This window comes from Orcinus orca, chromosome 4 (genome assembly GCF_937001465.1).
Source record: "Orcinus orca chromosome 4, mOrcOrc1.1, whole genome shotgun sequence".
Taxonomy (NCBI): domain Eukaryota; kingdom Metazoa; phylum Chordata; class Mammalia; order Artiodactyla; family Delphinidae; genus Orcinus; species Orcinus orca.
In genome coordinates, this window is record NC_064562.1 from 153,847,122 (window position 1) to 153,867,381 (window position 20,260).

The following is a 20,260-nucleotide window of genomic DNA, read 5'->3' on the forward strand; positions in this document are numbered from 1 at the left end:
GCTGGGGATGCGGGGAGTGTAGTCTCGGCTGCCGTGCACCCAGGCGGTTCCGAGTGGAAGGAGCACGCGTGAGCAGGCACTGGCGCAGGGGCAGGTGAGCTGCTGGAGGCCTGGCAGTGTCCGCTGTTCCCAGGGGTTGTCAATTATTTCAAGTCGCACGTTTCTTTAATGTCTTCAGCAGCGGTTTGTTTGCATCAGTGAGGCACTTGGATTTTTTCCCTGATCATTGCTGTGTTACATAGTCTTAAATCTAACCAATCGTGTCGGGGAACACAAGAGAAGTGCCCCGCCAACACTCGGCCCTCCTTTCCGCAGAGCGCCTGGAGTGCGTGGTGTGGCCGCAGCCTTCCCCGGAGGCCCTCGCTGCTGCCAGCAGTGGCCAGGCCTCCGTCTGTCAGTCTCGTCCAGCTGTCTGCCAGGCCGGTGGGCACCTGGCAAACGCCCTGGGGGGCGGCTCACTGGCAGCATCCAGTGATGGGGCCCCTCCACGCAGGGAGGTAGCTTCACCCAGCTTTTCTGAAGGCGTCACCTTGTGGTTTGGCCTCAGGGGGCCTCCGGAGCCCTGTCTGCTCCCTGCGAGGCGCCTGCTGTTGCTCCTGCGGACGACTGTGCAAGAAATGCTCCCCAGTCACCCTCTGGTCCCTCCACCCCTTTCCAGTTCCTCCGGATCTGTGCCGACCTCTTCCGCCTGGTGCCCTTCCTGGTCTTCGTGGTGGTGCCCTTCATGGAGTTCCTGCTTCCTGTTGCCGTAAAGCTCTTCCCCAACATGTTACCGTCCACGTTCGAGACCCAGTCCATCAAGGTGACCGGCTCGTTTTGACCCAGTTTGAAAGCAGTTACAAGGCCGCATTGTTTTATGACTGACATTTCAGATGTTAGATGTTTTTAAATTTTATGTTTTCTTCATAATTCAGTCATGCTGTGCTGTGATTATTTAATAGATGCTGGTTTCAGGTTTGCTTCTCTTTAAAATGTGTCTTAAATTCTAGTTTCTCTAGACCAGTGTTCTTGAGCCACAGGTCGAGACACATTCGTGGGGGACGAGACGGGTCTAGGGCAGGGTTGGCAGACTTCCAGCCCACGGGCCATTTTGGTCAGTAAGGCCTCTGGGGACATGCCTGCCTGTCGTGTGTGTATTGTCTGGTGGCCTCCACGTTTCACACGGCTCAGCCCGCAGGGCCTGAAAGCGTTACAGGCCAGCCCTTTATGGAATTTGCCGGCCCTTCTCTGGCGGGGGTGGGGGGAGGGTCACACAGAGCTCGTGGGTGGAGGAAGCGCTGTTCAGGAGGCACGTGGCGGCGCTGGGTTGGGTGTACATGCACTTCGTGCTGGGGCTCGAAGCAGCTGCCGGACCGGCGCCGTCCAGGAAGCCGTGCGGGGCGGGAACCCAGGAGTGCAGTGCCCTCTCTGACTTCGCAGGAAGAGAGGCTGAAGAAGGAGCTGCGGGTCAAGTTGGAGCTGGCCAAGTTTCTGCAGGACACCATCGAGGAGATGGCCCTGAAGAACAAGGCAGCCAAGGGGGACGCCACCAAAGACTTCGCCATGTTTTTCCAGAAGGTGCTGTGATGCGTCGTCCCTTGAGGCCTTGCCCTGTCGGTCCCCAGTGCCGGTTAGCGCCTCGGGGCTGCCCACCTTATCTGGGGAGCGTGCCTTTTCTCCTTTCTTCCCTCCTTTTCACTGTGCACAATGGGGGTGGGGCTCCTGGAGGTCAAGCCTGCTGCCCCGAGAACGTGAACTTACGTTCACAAGCCCTGGCCTGGGTCTCCGGACTTTGCAGCAGCCCTGGGGGAGGTAGAGTTTGGCAGGAACCTAAGACCCCACAGTTGTGACCAGCAGGGGGCTGGGCTGGGAAGGAGGGGCAGACTGCCCCATAGCCACGCCCACGGTGCGGGAGGCCAGCCCAGCATGGAGAGGCCCCAGCCTCCTCCCGGCCAGCCGCCTCGGCTCTGCTGGTGTAGCAGACAAGGGCCAGGGACCGGATGCCATCCCCTGCACGGACGCCTCGCTCGCAGGAGCCCAGCCAGGCAGAGCTCAGGGCTTTGGGTCGCAGGGGCCACCCCCGGTAGGAGACGTGAGCGGAGCTGAGGGAGGGTGTGGGTGGCCCCTTCTGCTTTGTTTCCTGACTTGAGGCGTGTGACCCGAGGCCGTGGGGGTGCGGGGGACACGGCCCACCCGTGGTGACCCTTACCATGGCTCCCGCAGATCCGAGAGACGGGTGAGAGACCCAGCAACGAGGAAATCATGCGGTTTTCCAAACTGTTTGAGGACGAGCTGACCCTGGACAACCTCACGCGCCTACAGCTGGTGGCGCTGTGCAAGCTGCTGGAGCTGCAGTCCATGGGCACCAACAACTTCCTGCGCTTCCAGCTCACCATGAGGCTGCGCTCCATCAAGGCCGACGACAAGGTGAGCACCCACAGCCCGCTCGGGGTCGTCTGTGTCTCCTGGGGTGAGTGCTGGGATCACACGGTTTCCAGCCGCCGTGACAGCACACCTTCCCGCGGTGGGCGTGGTCGCTGAAGAGGTGGCTTTTAAAGGCAGCCTAGTGTTTCATTATATGAACGCGCCCTAGTTTATTACCGGCCGCTTTAGCTAATCTGCTACCCTAAAGAAGCCCCCAATAAACACCTACTAATGAGAATTATGCCCCAGACCTTTGAGAGGTCCTATAAAAATAGTGACCTAGAATGGCGGCTCCTGAGGAAAAAGGGCAGGAGGCCAAAAGCAAGTCCTGGCCCGTGACCAGATTGCTCCGGAGCTGTGCCGCCTGCCTGCCCCCGTGCAGTGTGTGTGTCTCAGGAAGTCACGAAGTGACCCTCGTTCTCCCTAGTGATGCTGCCTGCGTTGAAGTCTGTGGCGCCTGGTCTTCTGATAGCTCCACCAGCTTGCCTCGGGGCTGATCTTCCCTCTTGTTACTTACAGGCTTCCTGAATCCTCTCTGCCTTGTGTTTGTTACTGCTTTCATCTGCTCTGACGACCCTCTGTCTTACAGTTGTAGTATTTAGTCCATACTCTTTTCCTGTTTGTCCTGTGTGTTTCATGTTCCACTTTATCTCCTTTCTTGCCTTCTTTTGGATTAATCAAACGTTTACTCTTCCATCCGCTCTCCATTAGCTTGCTCCTTATTTATTGTTTTAGCAATTTCTCTGGAGTTTACAACGAGCTTCCTCGACACACAGGAGTCTAATGGGACTGAGTGCTTTTCCTGCCACGCGCCAGGTCCCAGCTGCACTCGCCAGCCCCGCCTCTGCGTCGCACGCGCTTTTGCTGCTGAGTTGATGTGTGTGCACCACGTATTTACCCTCCTGACCCCCTTGCTTCCTTCCTGCGTTTCCACCCGGACCGTTTCCTCCGCTTGAGGAGTCCCCTCAGTGGCGTTTGTATGGATTTGTCTGTATTAACCTTCCATTCTGCAGGGTATTGCTGGGTGTAGGACTCCAGGCTTGCAGTTCTTTTTTCTACATTTAAAGATGCCACTGAGGGCTTCCCTGGTGGTGCAGTGGTTGAGAGTCCACCTGCGGATGCAGGGGACACGGGTTCGTGCCCTGGTCCGGGAAGATCCCACGTGCCGCGGAGCCGCTGGGCCCGTGAGCCATGGCCGCTGAGCCTGTGCGTCCGGAGCCTGTGCTCCGCAGCGGGAGAGGCCACAGCAGTGAGAGGCCCGCGTACTGCAAAAAAAAAAAAAAAAGAAAAAAAGATGCCATTGAGTGCATGTCAGCTGGCAGGCCTATTATTGTTCCTTTGAGGGTGTCCATCTTTCTCCGGCAGCATCCGAGATGTTTGGATTTTGTTACATCTTGTTTGGATTTTAGCAGCTATACAGTAACGTCCCTAAGCGTGTCTGTGTCTGTGCTTATCCTATTTCCTGGTTGTGGTGCTTCCATCATTTCATTAAATACCCCCCTACCCCCCCGACATGGGTTATGTTCCCCTTAGACCGCTCACGGTCCCTGCATCACATATGCTCTTCCTGTATTTTACATCCTTTTGTACGTGTGGTTTACTTATCCTCTCTTCTTGGTCTGATCACTCTTAAACCCATCCTCCAAGATTTCCGTCTGCAGGTAAAACTTCCTCTCTTGTTCTCCAGAAGCAGATCATCACTGCATTTTGTAAGGATGAAGAGAAGTTGTCTCTCTGCTCTGCTGGAGAATTTGCTGTGCGGCTGCCCCTCCTCGGGAGAGGCAGCATGAAGGCAGGTGGCCTGGGTTGTGTCCTGGCCACTCACTAGCTTTGTGAAATTGAACAAGTCACCTCACCTCAGTGCTTCAGATTCCTATGAGGTGGGGCGGTGGCCAGACCTCTGCTGTTGAGAAGGTGGAGGGGGCATACTTTCCCGTGGACGTTAAATGGTAAAAAACATACATAAGAAGATTCTGAAAAGTGGGGAGAAGCCCCTGGGACCCCAGGAATGACACAGGAGGTCTTTGTGCCTCATAGATCCAGCCATGGGGCTGAAGAAGCCAGAATCGCCATCCTATGGTCAGAGGAAAGGAGCGGGGCCACCTAGCAGGACAGAAGACTTCAGAGAGTGATGGCTCTGCTCCAGCCAGACGCCACAGGAAACAGTGTCTCCCCACCCCGACCCTCCCCGGACCCCCCCCCCCCCCCGACACACACACACAGTGGCGGTGGGGCTGGGACCGCCACCCTCAGGCTGTAGCAGCTGGGATGGTATGGGGAAGGCCGCGAGGAGCTGGCTCATTCATCCCCGGCCCCCTGCCCCCTGCCCCCTGTGGTGTCAGTAGAGACCAGCAGGGGGCCTGGCCTCCACCGGCACAGTCTCAAGGCACTCTCCATACTTCCCTGCTGGAGTGGTGTCAGGAGGGGCCAGTAAGAGGTTCTCCCGCCCCTCCCAGCCAGGGAGGCATGCAGAGCCTAGCCGGGAGGCCAGACTCCACCCACCCCTCCCAGTAGACTCAGAAGTACCTCTCCCCCTGGCCTCAGTGGAGGCCAGATCTCATCCGTTCCGGGGTGTAATTTACAATGACTGAGTGATGCCACAGAGAGCTCAGGGCTGTTGGAAGGAAGCTGTGCTCACAGTTCCCCAGAAGAGGGGACCAGGGCGTGAGGAGAGGGAGGAGTCGAGACAGCCTTCATCACTGGTCAGCGGGAGTGGTCAGCTGGAGGCGTTTTTCATTGGGCAGGACGTGAAGCAGAGGTCAGAGTTTGTGGTTGGAGGATTTGAAATATGATTGTAGCACGCCCAGGAAAGCCAGGCAGCAGGGGAGACGTAAACAACTTTGTCCGTTGGTTTGGATCAGTAGATGCCAGATTGTCAGTTACACCACCTGCAAATGCTGCATAGAACACCCCCATGCCAGAGCACTGTCAAGAGGAAGCCAGTTAGGACAGAAGATGGAAGTGAGCGCCAGGATCGCATAGCGTAATACCCAGAATTATACCCAGAATGTCCAGCTTCAGCCGAAAATCACTCCTCGTGCTGAGAACCAGGAGGACCCCAAAGCGAATGAAAAGAAGACAAGCAGTGGGTGCCAGCGCCATCCTGACCGTGGGCCACTCCCCAGATTCGGTAAAAGGCATGCGTCTGCAGATTGAAGACGCTGAGTGAACCTCAGGCCGGATAAACACAAAGAAGGCCACACAAAGACCCATAGTCAAACGAGCAAACGTGAAGGACAAAGAAGTAATTTTGAGGGGCTTCCCTGGTGGCCCAGTGGTTAAGAATCTGCCTGCCAGTGCAGGGGACACAGGTTCGGTCCCTGGTCCGGGAGGATCCCACGTGGCGTGGAGCAGCTAAGCCCGTGCGCCACGACTACCGAAGCCCTCGCGCCTCGAGCCCATGTTCCGCAACAAGAGAAGCCACTGCAGTGAGAAGCCCACGCACCGCAACGAAGAGTAGCCCCCACTCACCGCAACTAGAGAAAGCCCACGCGCAGCAATTAAGGCCCAACGCAGCCAAAAATAAAAATAAATTTATTTTAAAAAAAAAAGAAGAAATAATTTTGAAAGCAATGAGAGAGAATGGCATCTTACCTGCAGGAAAAACAATTCAAATGACAGTGCATTTCTCATCAGAAACCATGGAGGCCAGAAGGAACTAGAAAGTATTTTTCGTGTGCTGAAAAAAAAGAACTCGGTCAATTCAATCCTAGATTCAGCAAAAATAAAAATTAAAGATAAAAACGAGGGAGAAATCAAGACGTTCCCAGGTGAAGGAAAACTACGACAATTTGTCACCAGCAGAGCCTAGAGGAACCTTAGGGCGTCAGGAAGAAAAAACACAAGCACCAGGCTTTGCTTCTGCTCGTGTGTCTTCTAAGTAAAGTGCGATGGTGGAGGCGAAGATGGGGCACTGTGTCAGTAGGTGACATGAGGATGAGCTCGACAAGCGCGGGAGGATAAAGGGGGGAGGCCACCACGTTCCCTCCATGATGGGGTAGGTGCATCATGTGATACCAGAGCAGCCCCTGAAAACGGACGCAGACATGTGCTCAGAAGCGCAGGAGACAAGTGCAGACGGGATCCACGTGCCCCACGGGAAGACGGGGAAAGGAACAAACAACCCAGATGTCCTTCACGGGGCAAACGGTGAAACCAGGACGTTTGTACCAGGCAGTGTACTCACTAAGGAAAGGAGTGGGTTATTACTACACACACCGCGTGGATCCTCAAGGAGTCCCCAAAGGCTGTGTGCTGTGCAGTCCCATCCCTGTAATGCTCTTCAAGTGACAGAATCACAGGGACGAAGAGCGGATTGGTGGTTGGTTCCCAGGGGTCAAGACGGGGTGGGAGTGTCTGTGAGGTCCTCGTGGGGACAGAGGTGTCTTCTGCCTGGACTGGCTCAGCATCGCGTCCCGGCGGTGGTTTGATACTGCACGTTGCAAGGTGTTAGCCACGGGGAGGAGCCGTGTGGCTGCATGTCCACCTACGGTTGTGTCACAGTTGACGCAGGTAGCGGTCGTGTCCTCCTCACAGGGTCACTGGGGGGTTTAAATGGGGGGAGCAGGTGGCACTGTTGCCCTTTGTTCCTCCTCTCCTCTCCCCTCGTCCCTCTACAGTGCAGGATGGGAGAAGCATGGGGTTCGGGCAGCAGGGCTGCTCCCTGGGCAGAGAGCAGGCCCTGAGTGGGTGTCTTCGCATCTCGGGGTGGGTCCTGGCTGTTGACCCTAAGGTCCCACCCTCTGTCAGAAGGTCTGATCACTGCAAACCTGGAATCGGGGCCTTGGTAGTGGGGGTTTATCTTGTGTTTGGCAAAGCATAGTAGGAAGGTGGTTTCTTTCTTTTTTTTATAAATGTATTTATTTTATTTATTTTTGGCTGCATTGGGTCTTCATTGCTGCGCACGGGCCCTCTCTAGTTGCAGCGAGCGGGGGTTGCAGAGCACGGGCTCTAGGCGCACAGGCCTCAGCAGCTGTAGCACGCGGGCTCAGCCGTTGTTGCTCGCAGGCTCCAGAGCGCAGGCCCAGCAGCTGTGGTGCACGGGCCCAGCCGCTCCACGGCATGTGGGATCTTCCCAGACTGGGGCTTGAAGCCATGTTCCCTTCATTGGCAGGTGGGCTCTCAACCACCGCGCCACCAGGGAAGCCCAGGAAGGTGGTTTCTAATCAGACACTTAGTTCCCAAGCGTGCGAATGCAGACAGCACAGACCCGTAGTGACCCTTCAGGAGGTAACTGCTGGCTTCCTTTGACAGCTGATCGCTGAGGAGGGTGTGGACAGCCTCAACGTCAAGGAGCTACAGGCGGCGTGTCGGGCGCGAGGCATGCGGGCCCTGGGCGTCACGGAAGACCGTCTGCGGGGCCAGCTGAAGCAGGTGCGTACCTGCGGCATGGTGGGGGGCCCCTTCCGTCCCAGCAGGGGGCGGGAGGTGCTCCGGCTCAGCTGCCGCCTGGGCCAGGGCCTGTATGCGCTCCACACGCGGTGGCTGCCCGCCGCTCCTGGGCGCCGCTCCCATCTCCCTCCCCGGCTCTTGGTTGCCTTTGCTGTGCTTGCTCTTCCCTCCGCCCCGTCTTCTGTGGACTCACGAGGACGAGGTCAGCTTCCTTTGAAATTCCAGTACGACTCTCAACTGAGGCCAGGGGTGTTTGGGGAAGTAGGACCCAGGCCAGGCCGACCTCCGAAGCCCCTGCTCTTGGCAGCCTGGGTCTGAGTGACCCTGCTTCTCCGGCCGCTCAGAGGGCCCTCGGGCAGAAGCCAGGGGCTGGCTCTGCAGGGCCACAGGCATGCCCCGCCGGCATGGGTCTGAGTGGATGCGACGATGGGTAGGCAACGTTCACAGCAACTCAGCCTTCGCATCAAAAGGGGCAGGGCGCCAGCTGGGCACCCCCTCGGGTTGTGTTCCCAGTGTAGACAGATCTGTTGACACCCGCTGCCCCCCCTGCTGACACAGACGGTGCTTAGTGGGCAGTGCCTTCTCGTCCTTGTCTTCACTGCCCTTGTCTCCGACAGGGTCCCCTCGCAGACCCTCCTCTGTGGGGGGTGCCCTGGGTCCGCCTGGGCTGGAGCACACCTGGGGCACTCGAGTGTGGGGCACTGTGCCCGAGGGATGTCAGGACTCGGGGGGTTCCGGTTTCCAAGGGCTCAGGTGTCTTCCTTCTCTCGTCGTTTAACCTGTGCTCGGCATTTTCTCCCCGTTCTGAGAGTTCTTCTCGCCCCATCTTTTGTTCTGTGTCTACCTTGTGTCCAAGCATTGTCGGGGTCTCTTTTGTCAGTTTGAACATTGTCTGTCACTAAAATAGCCTCAAACAGTGCCCAGCTCATGGTAGCTGTGCAAACCTCAAACGCCGAATGAATTCACCAGCGCCACCTTTGGAGTTTCTGTGCCATTGTTAAGTGAAGAACTTTGGGAACGGGACCTGGCCGTCTCGCTCAGTGTTTTATAAGCCCTGCAGCCTCGCTGCGGGGTGTCTCCTGCTCCCGTGACTGCGGCGGGCAGTGGGCGTTAGCACAGCGGCCTCGCTGCGGGGTGTCACGTGACTGAGACGGGCAGTGGGCGTTAGCACAGCGGTAAATAGGCCCTTCAGAGCTTGCGGGGTCTCTCCCGGGAGAACTCGCTCGGGGGACGTACGGGTCCGCCCACTCAGGTGCCGCCGTGGTTGTTGCCACCAGTGTCCTCCTCCTCCCCTCCCCTACGCAAACCAGAACAAAGAGGGAAGTTCCAGGGCCAGAAGCCCTTGCACGGGTCACAGGAAACGTGGGTGGGATGAGGCCGGCAGGTGAGTCTGGGTCTCCACCTCCCACTTCCAGTGGCTGGAGCTGCACCTGCACCAGGAGATCCCGACGTCGCTGCTCATCCTGTCCCGGGCCATGTACCTTCCTGACACCCTGTCTCCCGCCGACCAGCTCAAGTCCACCCTGCAGACCCTTCCGGAGATTGTGGTGCGTGTTGCAAGGCCCCCTTCTGCTGCTCACTCTGCCGGGGGCCCTCTCCCTTCTGGGGGAGCCCCCAGACCCACCACTTGCCCCCTCCTTTCTTGTCTGCCCTCTTCACGCTGAGGGCCCTGCGGTGCGTGCAGAAGGTGACCCTTGGGGTCCTCAGGGCGTTTCCCAGCAGCCGGGGTTCCTGCTCCTCGGAGAGCAAGCCCTGATGGCCAAGACACCCCGAGACCCGGGCCGGGCGCCGTGTGGGCTGCTGTGGTGGGGGCGCGCCTGCCCCGCTTCCAAGTGCGCTCACAGGTGTCCCCTCCCTGAAGGCGAAGGAGGCCCAGGTGAAGGTGGCCGAGGTGGAGGGCGAGCAGGTGGACAACAAGGCGAAGCTGGAGGCCACGCTGCAGGAGGAGGCGGCCATCCAGCAGGAGCATCGCGAGAAAGAGCTGCAGAGGCGGTCCCAGGCGGCGGTGAGCGGGCAGCGGGGCGGTGGAAGGGCTGAGCCCATGGGTGGGGTGGGGGTGGGGTGGGGGCACGGGGAGGCAGACGCACTCTTGCGGCTCGGGCGCCAGTCAGCGCAAGCGGCCGGCCCTGAGGCCCTGAAGCTGGGGTTCGAGGCTGTGGCGACCTGACCGAGGCCTCCGGCAGCCCGTAGGTGCTGGGGCGTGGATGCAGAAGCTGCGTGACTGCGCTCATCACGCACTGCGCTCACGTGGAGGGTCCTGCGGCGGAACCTGGCGGAGGCAGACCCCACTGCCAGCCGGCCGGGCTCTGTAGACCTTGCCCCGCGCCTGGCGGCCCTCTGGCCAGCGGCACGTCTGCCGGTGTGGATGCCTGGGAAGGCCACGGTCTGACGGGTGGTGCTGAGCCGGCAGCGGCTTTGCGTTTCAGAAGGAAGTGGAGCCTGAAGTGGTGGCAGAAGGTGCCCCTGGGAGGCTGGTGGTCGAGCCGCAGCCGGAAGTGCCTGATGTGACCCTGCCGTCCGAGGCCCTGACGGACAGCGCGCCCGTCCTAGAGGGCTTGAAGGTAACGGCGCCCGCCTGGAGGGAGCGGTGTTGGAGCCGCACCGCAGGGCCAGCGAGCCCGCCTGCAGGGTGGGGGCTCCCGAGGAAGCGGGGCCGGAACGCCGCAGCCTGGCTTCTCAGGGTGACGGTGGATGGTCGAGGGGCGAGGAGAGCGAGGCCGGGGAGGGTGAGGCGGCCCTGCCCTGGCTGCGGCCCCTGTGCTCTGCGTGGCAGGGCCCCCAGCGGGGAAGCCCCCCTTGCTGTCCCCTTCCCAGCTGCCCGGCGCAGGGGGCCCGACGTGCGGTGCGCGCTGGGGGTGCTCGCTTCTGGCAGCCTCGCCGTCGTGGTTGTAGCCCATGTTCCTCATGAGACGCCTTCTGCCGGGGGAACTGCCAGGTGGCCCCTGGCACACGGAGCATGATGGGCAGAGCAGCTTCTGAAGGCGTGTTGGGGGCAGGAGGTGTTTACTAGATGGGCGGCAGCAGCGTCGGGCAGCTGGAGTAGGAGACAGAAACCAGGACGGCAGCTTTATGTCTGGGGATTCCCAGCGAGGTCCCGGGGTGGGGCGGGTGGGGGACCACCGCATTCAGAGGGGTCAGAGGGGGGACGAGGCTGTGGTGGGGGGTGCGCGTGAAGTCGAGTGTGTTGATACCTGGGTGGAGGGGTGGGCCTCGTCACGTGTCCTGAGGGCCGGGTGGATGGGGACTGACCCCTGATGGGCCCCGCGGGGTCATTGGAGGTGGAGGGAAGGGCCCCACTGCAGGGCCTCAGGGAGGAGTGTCCTCCAGTCCTGTGCGTATGAGAAGAGAAAGCATAAAGCATCAACACCGGGGGTCTTGGTGAAGGGAGCTGTGGGCTGCAGGGCTGGTGTGGTGTGGTGGGAAGGGGCTGGCGTAGCCTGGGACAAGTCCGGTGAGCCTCTGTCCCCCCGGTGATGGCCCAGGAGACAGATGAGACCCACACGCTCTTGTAACTGAGGAGAGGCTGAGAGGAGGAGGGTCCCGGAGCCTGGGCTGACCTAGGCTTGAAGGGTAGCCCTGGGAAGGGTCAGGAACCGAGGTACCAGGGTCATTTTGAAGGCAGTTTGGGGCTGAGGCCAGGAAGCTGAACAGAGGCGGGGCCTGGTCGGGCCCATGGGGCGGGGTCTGGGGTTAGGGGTCACTCGTCAGCAGTAGGGCCAGGATGGTTGGCTGTCTCCATGGAAACAGATGCATTCCATTTCCAGTGGATTCAAGACTTAGACGTGAAAGGACATTTAAACTCTCCGGAGAGCTTATGAACTAAGGATTGCCAAGGATTTCTTAGCAAGGAGCACAGACCTTTAAAAACTTACACTGAAGAACCTTGGTTTGTTGGAAAGATGCCACAGAGAGTCGGGGCACCGCCGTTTCCTATTTGCAGCACAAGGCTGGGTCTTACCGGTATTGACCATTTACTCGGACAGGGACCTGAATAGCTCTAGGAAGTTGAGTTGGTAGCTGAAGAACCTCTCCACAGGGAAAGCCCCAGACCCACATGGCTTCAGGGGTGAAGTTGCTGGTGAGTCCAAACATGTAAAGAATAAACCCTTCCCGTGCTACACAAGCTCTTGGCAGAAAGTTGAGAAGAGGATATTCTGAGATGAGCTGCCCCTGATGCCAAAACCAGGTGGATACGAGACAGCTACAGACCAGCATCTGTCCTGAACACAGGTGTGAAATTCTCAACAAGTTTCCAGTAAGTGAAATGCAGCTGTTCTGTAGAAAGGACAATACACTGTGACCTGGTGGGGTTTGTCCAAGGAATACAAAAAAATTAGTCAATGTAACGAGCACATGAACAGCCTCAAGAGAACAACCATGTACGATCATTTCAGCAGATGCACAAAAAGCGCTTGGCAGAATTCAGCATCTCTTCCTCAATTGAAAAGGTCTCTCAGCAAACGAGTGGGAGCGAACCTTCTCAACCCCACTTAAAGCAGCCAGAGTGGCCCCTGCGGTCACAGGATCCCTAACGGTAGCACGGGCGTCTGCTGTCACCACCGGTTCAGCATCGGACTGCGGGACTGGCCAGGATGGTTAGAGAAAAACAAGGAAAATCGCACAGAAGCGAAGCTATTCACGGGTGACGTGAGCACCTAAAAGGTCATTGTACTTGTTGGTACTAGTAACGAACAATCAAGCTGAAATTCTAAGAAGCATATCACACAGTAGAGTCCAGACAATGAACTACTTAGGGAAAGTTTGAAAGTAGATATGAAGACCTGCACAGGATGCTGTAAAGTGTTGCTGAGGTAGAGTAAAGCAGTAACTAAACGGAGAGCTTCACTGCACTCGTGGATGTGAAGACTCGGTGTTGGTAGGATGTTAATTCTCCGCAGCCGATCTGTGGATTCAACACCATCAAAATCCCAGCAGGCTTTGTTGTTGACATTGACAGACTTACTCTAAAACATATATGGAAATTCAGAGGACCTAGAATAGCCACGACGATGGAGAGAAGCAGGTTTGGCGTATCTGCGGATGGAATCGTGCACGGCGGTCAGAAGGAACACATCGTCATGTGGGTGAATCTCAGGGTGACGGAGCTCGAGCCATGTGATACCGTTTGTCAGAATTCCAGCAAACGAGGCTGTCGTGGCAGAAGGCAGGCCAGTGGGGTGGGGGTGGGGACGTGGGCACAAGGAAACCTTCAGGGTGACGATACTTCTCTGTCGGGTGGTGGTCGCTCCGTGGCTATGCACGTCTGCCGGACACATTTGCACAGGTGCGCTCGGGTGCAGGAGGCCCCTCGGAGAGCGAAGACGGTGACTGCAGGTGCCTGTCGCCTCGCCCAGAGCCCAAGACTGGCATGCGCAGTGTGGACACGGGACACGGATAGAAAAGTGGCCAAGCCTTCGGGGGAAAGCCAGTTACTCCCCTTCATGTAGGGTTTCGGTTTGCTTGTTTATTTTCTTTCCAGGAAGAGGAAATAACTCAGGAGGAAATTGACATACTCAGTGACGCCTGCTCGAAACTGAAGGGTCAGAAGAAATCTCTGACGAAAGAGAAGGAGGAGCTGGAGCTGCTGAAGGAGGACGTCCAGGACTACAGCGAGGTGCGGCGTGGGGGGAGGGGGGGCGGGGGCGGGGCTGAGGCTACACACAGAGTAAACCCAGGCTGCATCGCCCCGAGTATTGAGTGATGCCTCCGTCAGATAAGGGAAAAGCTGGCCAAATGGTCTTTGGAGAGAAAACTGAATTGAAGTAAATCTTATTCAGTAGCTTTTCTAGTCATCCCACTCTGTCACTTTCCCCTGGAATGCTGGCCATTCGCCCTTGTCGATGACACGCATATATCTTTTTAGTTTCTAAACACATGAAGGTATCAGATGAACAGTCTGGTCGCTTGGTATATGAAATCTTATTTTGTTCATGATTCCCCAAAAGAGACTTCTTTCTTACACACTATTTATTTATTTTAAGATTGGTAAAAATAATCTGTTATTTTCTGAACTTTGTCGTGGCGGCCCTCTTGTGTGGGTTCTCCAGTCCCCACCCCGCCTCCCGTTCTTCCCTGTAACGCTCGCTCCTGGGGAACCACAAGTTGGAATTTAGGGAGGCGCTCACCATCCCTGGATTCTTCACCGTCAGGAAGAAAGTCGGGGCTTCAGGACAGAGTTCATTTCCTTTGCTGCGAAAACAGTGCTTGAGTTTGCAGCGAGAACCAATTTGCATGATAGATAGCAGCAGTAAGCCTGCTGCTCCGTGGCCCCAGTTAATGGGACCGCTCCGCGCACAGCCTAGACCTTTCCACCTTGATGATGGAGTCTGGGTTAACCCAGTACTTCTGCAAGGTGAACTTAAGGTTTCTTTTTTAGTTTTAAGGCAGTCTTTTTACAAGCAAACAATTTTATTAGGACTTGCAGGAGATCAAGAAGGAACTTTCAAAGACTGGCAAAGAAATCTACGTGGAAGAGTCCAAAGCCAGCAAGAGGCTGACGAAGCGGGTACAGCAGATGATCGGGCAGATCGACAGCCTGCTCACGCAGCTGGAGGCTGATCAGAAGGCTGGCAAGCTGGGCGTGGCCGCCGAGGGCTCGCCTGCAGGGTGAGTGTGCGACGCGGTTGCCGGGGGCCTGGAGCCCGGGGGGGCCCAGGGCCTTTCTGACCGGAGCGCGTTTCTCAGCTTTGGTGACCAGCTGCCCCGCCCTTCTGACCTAGCGGCTGCAGCCAGAACCCAGGTGTCCCCACTTCTCCACGACACTGTCACTGAAGCGGCCCCAAGTTGGGTCTTCCCTGCACGCGCGTGTGCTCACACACACAAGCGCACGCACACACGGTGCAGCGCTGTCAGCCCACGTCTGGAGGACCTGGGCTGCGGCTGCCTGCTCTCCCTGTGTCCACCGCCCCTCCCCCAGCTCTCTCCAGGCTGTTGTCACCGGTCCTTCCACAGTGTCCTTCGGATCACAGCTCCCTTGGGAACCACCAGCCTCTCCCTGTCCCTTCTCCCCTTCCTCCAGCCTCCTCCCTCTTCCTGAACCCCTACACACAGGCAACTCAATAATGACCCCCTGCGTGGGGGCCGGCTCTGCACTGGTGTGTCCCACATGCCTGGGACAGCGGCCAGCGGGGGCCAGTGTCGTGTGAGTGGCTGCCGGGCAAATGAAACCCCCCCAGGTGGTAGCGACTGACACTCGGCGCTCCCGTGGGCCAGACACCGCACCACGAGCGCCCATGTCTCCAGGGGGCAGGCAGGCGGGCTGGCTGCAGGGCCCCCGCTGTCCTCAGGTCAGCGGCCCTTCCCCCCGGGCGAGGCCAGTGTCCCCGCTTGGATTGACCTGCTGTGCTGTGTGGGCCCACTGCCCTCCACCTGGTCGGAGGGCAGTGTGGCCATACTCAGCCCCTCCCACCCTGACCAGGGCACAGGCAGGCCTGAGGGACCCACTGGCCTCGTCCCCACTGGAGAGGCCGGGCTCGCTGGGCGGCTGCGCACACACAGGAGACCCTGGACGGGGCGGTGGTTTCTGTTTCTGTGTCCAAGTTGGCTGGGTGTTCCCAGAGGCCGGGGCGAGGGAGCTCTGGAGGGAGGGGCTGTCCAGGGCAGGTCTGACCCACGGGGCCCCAGTGAGGCTGTAGGGGGCGCCAGCTGTGCCGCATGCGGGCTGTGTTCCCCAGGGAGACCGTCATCAGCGTTGCTGAGCTCATCAGTGCCATGAAGCAAATCAAGCACATTCCCGAAAACAAGCTCATGAGCTTGGCCTCGGCCCTGGACGAAAATAAGGACGGCAAGGTCAACATCGACGACCTCGTCAAGGTGGGTCGTGGGGGTCTTGCTGGCAGCCTTTTCCACCTGTGCGTCCACCCGAGAGGCCCCTGGGGCTGGTCTTGCCCTCGCCGCAAACAGAGTGGAGTCAGGGCAGTGAGGGAGTCAGGGCAGTGAGGCCGTCCGTCCAGAGCAGGCCACCGGCTCTTGCTTGGCCTCCCCTGGCCCAGCCCTGGCCGGGTCTGCGGAGCATGGTGTTGGGGGGGCTGGGCCATGGCAGCCCGGAGGGAACGCGTGTGGCCCTCGGGGCTGGGCCTCGGGACCCCTGGGGGTGGCCGGAGGCCTGAGAGGGTGCCGGGAGCTTGGGCAGCCCAGGCGACCTGCACGGGGCTCCGCCTCCACAGGACGGCCGTGGGCTCTGGCGTTCCTGTGGAGAGCACGCCTTCGCCGGCAGCTCTCATGGCTCCAGGGTCTCTCCGGCCCGTCGGGGACTTTCCACTCAAACGTCTACCTAGAATGTCAGCGGACGTCACTCTGGTCGGGAGCGCGGCCTTCCCCGCTCGGGGGCCGAGCGCCATCACCCCGGCGGCAGCAGTGGCTGGGCGGGGCCCGTCGTCTGGGGCCCCTCCTTGGTGCCCACGGCGCTCTGCCCGAGCAGGGCCCGGCCCGGCAGCCTCGCTGTGTCGTCCATCCCACCTTCCTGCAGCCCTGCGACCCGAGGGAGGCACAGTTGGCGCCCTCACCTGGGCCCGCTCCCTGGCGGCTCATAGCCTGGGCTGGGGCTGTGGAGCCTGTTGGCTCCGTGCGGGTGGGGGTCTGGCCCTCAGAAGACCGGGGCAGATGGAGGACCCAGGGCCCCCGGCGGGACAGCGTGGCCTATGGGTGCCAAAGGCCATCCCAGCCTGGTGGCCGTGTGCCGTGTGCCCTCCGTGTCCTGAGGGGAGATTTCATGCTGTGAAGGGGCAGAGCCACCTCTGAGGCCCTCGTCCCTTCCCGTGTGTGCAGGTGATCGAGCTGGTGGACAAAGAAGACATCCACATCTCCACCAGCCAGGTGGCTGAGATTGTGGCCACGCTGGGGAAGGAGGAGAAGGTGGAGGAGAGGGAGAAGGCCAAGGAGAAGGCCGAGAAGGAGGCCGCAGAGGTGAAGAGTTAGGGCCCGCCGGCTCTCAGGTGCCTTGGTGGCCCTTTGTGCGCCTGCCGCGGCGGTCCTAACGTGACAGTTATTGCTTTGAAGTGATTCTTAGAGACAGATCTAATATTTTGTCTGGAATAAATCAGAGACTTCATAATCGGTAATTTTTAATTTCCATCATTCCACGAAGATTCAGCCAGTCTGGATCCCTGAACCCCTCCAGGGAGTCTGCTCTGGATTCACGCGGTGGCCCAGTGCTGCTGTGGTCCCAGCTGTGGCAGGCAAGCGTGAGGCCTGCCGGCAGCGGGGGTCGTGGCCCTGCACAGCCCCCTGGGCTCCTGAAGCGGCTCGGGCCTCCCCGCGTGTCCCCTGGCGGTGTCTGCTGCGGGAGGAGAGAGGACCGGCCACGTGGACTCCCTGTGCCCATGGAGCCCCAGGCGTGGGATTGGAGTCGTGCAGACACAGCCGCCTCGGCCTGGAGAGGACACTGCGTGAGTCGTGGGCCTGGATTCGCACAGATCAGTGTGAATAGGAGCCACTCGTGCACGCTCCCAAGCTCACACCTGCAGCGAGTGAGCAACACGCCCGTCATCTCCGTGGCCTCTGGAGGGCCGCGTTCTCTGACGCGGATGTCAGGTCTCCTGGAAGTTCGCTCTGACGTGTGTATCCGAGCTCTTTCTTGAGTTCTCTTTGATTCTCACCTAACCCTAACCACTTAACTGGTACAGAATTTCCTCACATGACAGTCTGCCCACCTGAGTAAATCCAACGTAATTATGCCAGGAGAGGTGCTAATGAAGCCCTGGACAGTGAAGCATCTCGGGTGCAGTCATTTGTTGTGCTTTTAGGAAGTGTCCTCATTTGGGGTGTTCGGAGCGGGTGTCACCGCGTGTCCGGTGATGGGTCCACAACCGGCAGCTTGGGGAGGCCGGTGCTCCGTGGCGGGGGGGGCGGGGGTGCTGGGCGGCCTGCGGCCCCAGCTCTGTCCGGCTGCCCACGCGAAGGCTGGGTCAGGTACGGCAAGAACGTTCTTTGGGGGAAAACAGACATAGGAATCGGAAGACGTGGGCCTAGAGTGGCCAGATGAGCTGAGGGAGGAGGACGACGAGATGATCGCTTCCAAGTTACTTGAAACTTTCTACCCAGCCACTAAAGAAGAAACTCGACAACATAAGCTTCTGTATTCTTGGATGTAAACCTTCGTAAAGGGACAGTGGTTCTAAAGGGTTCCTCGTTCGGTTATTCAAGAGGCACGTTCCCCACGCTTAGTTGATACTTCCGAGTCCTCTCACACGTGTTTCAGTGGCCTGGTTTTCCGCTGCGGAAGCGTGCTTGCTCGTGAACTTCGTGGTAGCCGGCGTGCCGCGGATGGGGTCGTCCTTGCCGCCTCCGTCCTCACCTCGCTGCCTTCGCCAGGCGCCCGGGGCGTCCCCGTCGCTGCCATCGCACACCCACCCCGCATCCCCCCCGCCCTCGCGGATCGTGCGTGTCTGCGCCCCCAGTGCAGCGGGACCCTTCGCTGGTGTTTGTACCGTGGGCCACGGTCTGCTGCAGGCTTCCCCCTTCGCGTTGCTTGTTTTTACTGTCCTGAACTTTATTTATTGCCGCTGACAGGGGTGCCCGAGTGCAGGTGTATGGAACGCGGCTCTGGGAACGAGAGTCTTATGTGACGAGCGAGGTGTCAGGGCCGCGTCTGTTGACTGAGAGTGCCCGGTGCCTGTGCCCGGCCTTCCCGAGCTTTCTCAAGAGGGCGCCTGTGTCCTCGGGATCTGTGACGTCCTCGGGATCTGTGACGCGGAATGGGAATTCTTCCTTCGCTCCACCTAAACACCGGTTTCTTCATTAGGGATTCAGGAAGTTGGCACGTGGCTTCCAGAGTCGCTTTGGAATATCCAAATCCAGACTTTGAGAAGGAAGGGCACCTGGTAACTTGCAGAGAAGAACCTCTAGGCAGTGCTCCTCACGGCGGGCCCTGGGCCGCTGGTGGCTCTGTCTGCGTGTCCGCCAGGGGCCCAGGGCCGGCTTGGCCTGAGGGCCGCCTCCTCGGGCTGTGTGTAAACACCTTTTTTAGAAATAGTGTTTTTATTAAAATATCAAATTCGTGTTCCTGTAACAGCTCAAAACCAGATTTGTGAACCGTGTGGCCCACCGGCAGTCAGGGCGGGAAATGGCAGAGCTGTCTGGGCGTCTGGTCCCAGCCTCGCGGCAGGAGAGCGTGACGAGAGGGCCTTCCAGCGCTCTGGTCCTGGCCTCTGGTGTCCCCTTGTGCTGTGACCGCGTGCCCTGCCCGTCCCCTCAGACTGTGCTGGTGACTAGGCACTCGAGTTGATGTAAGGAGAAGGTTGAATAAAGCGCTGTCGTGATGGCCTGTCTTCCCTGTGACGGTCTGTCTGTCAGGTCGGCGAGGCAGCCACTGCCTGACCAGGCTCTCCTCTCCCCGACCCTCAGAGGCCCCGGGGTGGGGGGTGGTCCCTGGTGGGCAGGGCTGGGACCCTGGCCAGCCCTAGGGGGTGGAATTCTGTTCTGAGAGACTGAGGGCCCCTGGGATCAGGGACAGCACTGCCTAAGGGCTGTGCCCTCCACTGTCTGAGGGGGCCCTCAGGAACTGCGGTCTCCCCGACACCAGGGCAGGGCCCAGAGAGCCGACGGGGTGTGCGGACCGGGGGCCAGCCCACAGCGCCCCCCCGCCCCGCACCCACTGCCTCTCCAGCCCTCATCTCTGGGCTCCAGGGGCAGGGGGGGCCCTACCCTGGGCAGAGAGCTGAGGCCCAGCTGGGAGGGCCGCCAGGCAGAGGGTCCTACCTCCCCATCCTCCCAGCGTGGACAGACCGCCCCCCGTGAGCTGGGACGTCCAGCCTGCCTCAGGCGGCCTCACCCCTGCACCGGCCCCAGGTCCTGTGGGGGCTCCTTCTACCCTTGCTGAGCCCCGACCCCTTGCCCAGGGTCGTCCTCACCTGCACCCCATCTCTCCCTGAGCCTGGCCTTGGCCACAGTCTGCCCCAGGGATTCTGCGGGCTCGCACGTGGGTCGTGACCCGTGTGGAAGGGAGATGTCCCTGGGGGTGCAGGCGCGGGCAGGGGGCTGCTGGGCCTCAGTGGCTTCTGTCCAGGTTCATCTCACCCCTGGCAGGCGCCCAGTCCCCTCATGCTGAGGACTGAGTGTGTCCACTGCACTTGGACCCTCCTCAGGCTGGGCCCCGGGAGAAGGTGGCCGGGGTCGGGGCTGTGCGAGTCTTCAGGTACCAGCCGGTGCCCCAGGATTCGAGGCTTCTCACTTCTGTGGTTCAGAAGGTCACATCGAGGGTCACCAAGGGCTCTGGCAAGGCTGACCCAGGGCGGGGGCGGGCAAGGGGGCTATATATAGTCCAGGGACACCACAGCCAACCTAAAGGGACGCTTCGGGCCAAAGCGAGGACAGAGTGAGTAGCAAAAAAAGACAAAATCGATCATAAACAAAAATCCACACACCCAGCTGATCCTCAGGAAAGTCTTTCCCTGCTGATGGAGATTCTTAAACAGCGAGAACAGGTGACAGGAAAGAATTGGGGACTACCCTGTTTTCTCAGGAGGAA

The 20,260-nt window shown here is 59.4% G+C and overlaps 1 protein-coding gene across 5 annotated transcripts in view; it reads left to right on the forward strand.

The window, feature by feature from the left end:
• The window catches only part of LETM1 (leucine zipper and EF-hand containing transmembrane protein 1), a 32,620-nt gene extending 13,559 nt beyond the window's left edge, over nt 1–19,061 (forward strand). For 2 of the 5 annotated variants that reach the window (XM_033419620.2, XM_049709437.1), the window contains 11 exons: nt 659–802; nt 1,420–1,557; nt 2,203–2,406; nt 7,657–7,776; nt 9,210–9,341; nt 9,656–9,799; nt 10,221–10,355; nt 13,274–13,408; nt 14,210–14,400; nt 15,468–15,606; nt 16,561–19,061. In XM_033419620.2, the coding sequence (XP_033275511.1) occupies nt 659–802; nt 1,420–1,557; nt 2,203–2,406; nt 7,657–7,776; nt 9,210–9,341; nt 9,656–9,799; nt 10,221–10,355; nt 13,274–13,408; nt 14,210–14,400; nt 15,468–15,606; nt 16,561–16,710 (1,632 nt within the window). In that variant the 3' untranslated portion in view covers nt 16,711–19,061. The other 3 variants (XM_033419621.2, XM_012531334.3, XM_033419622.2) reach the window with 3 other exon arrangements.
• Nucleotides 19,062–20,260: the final 1,199 nt, after the last annotated feature.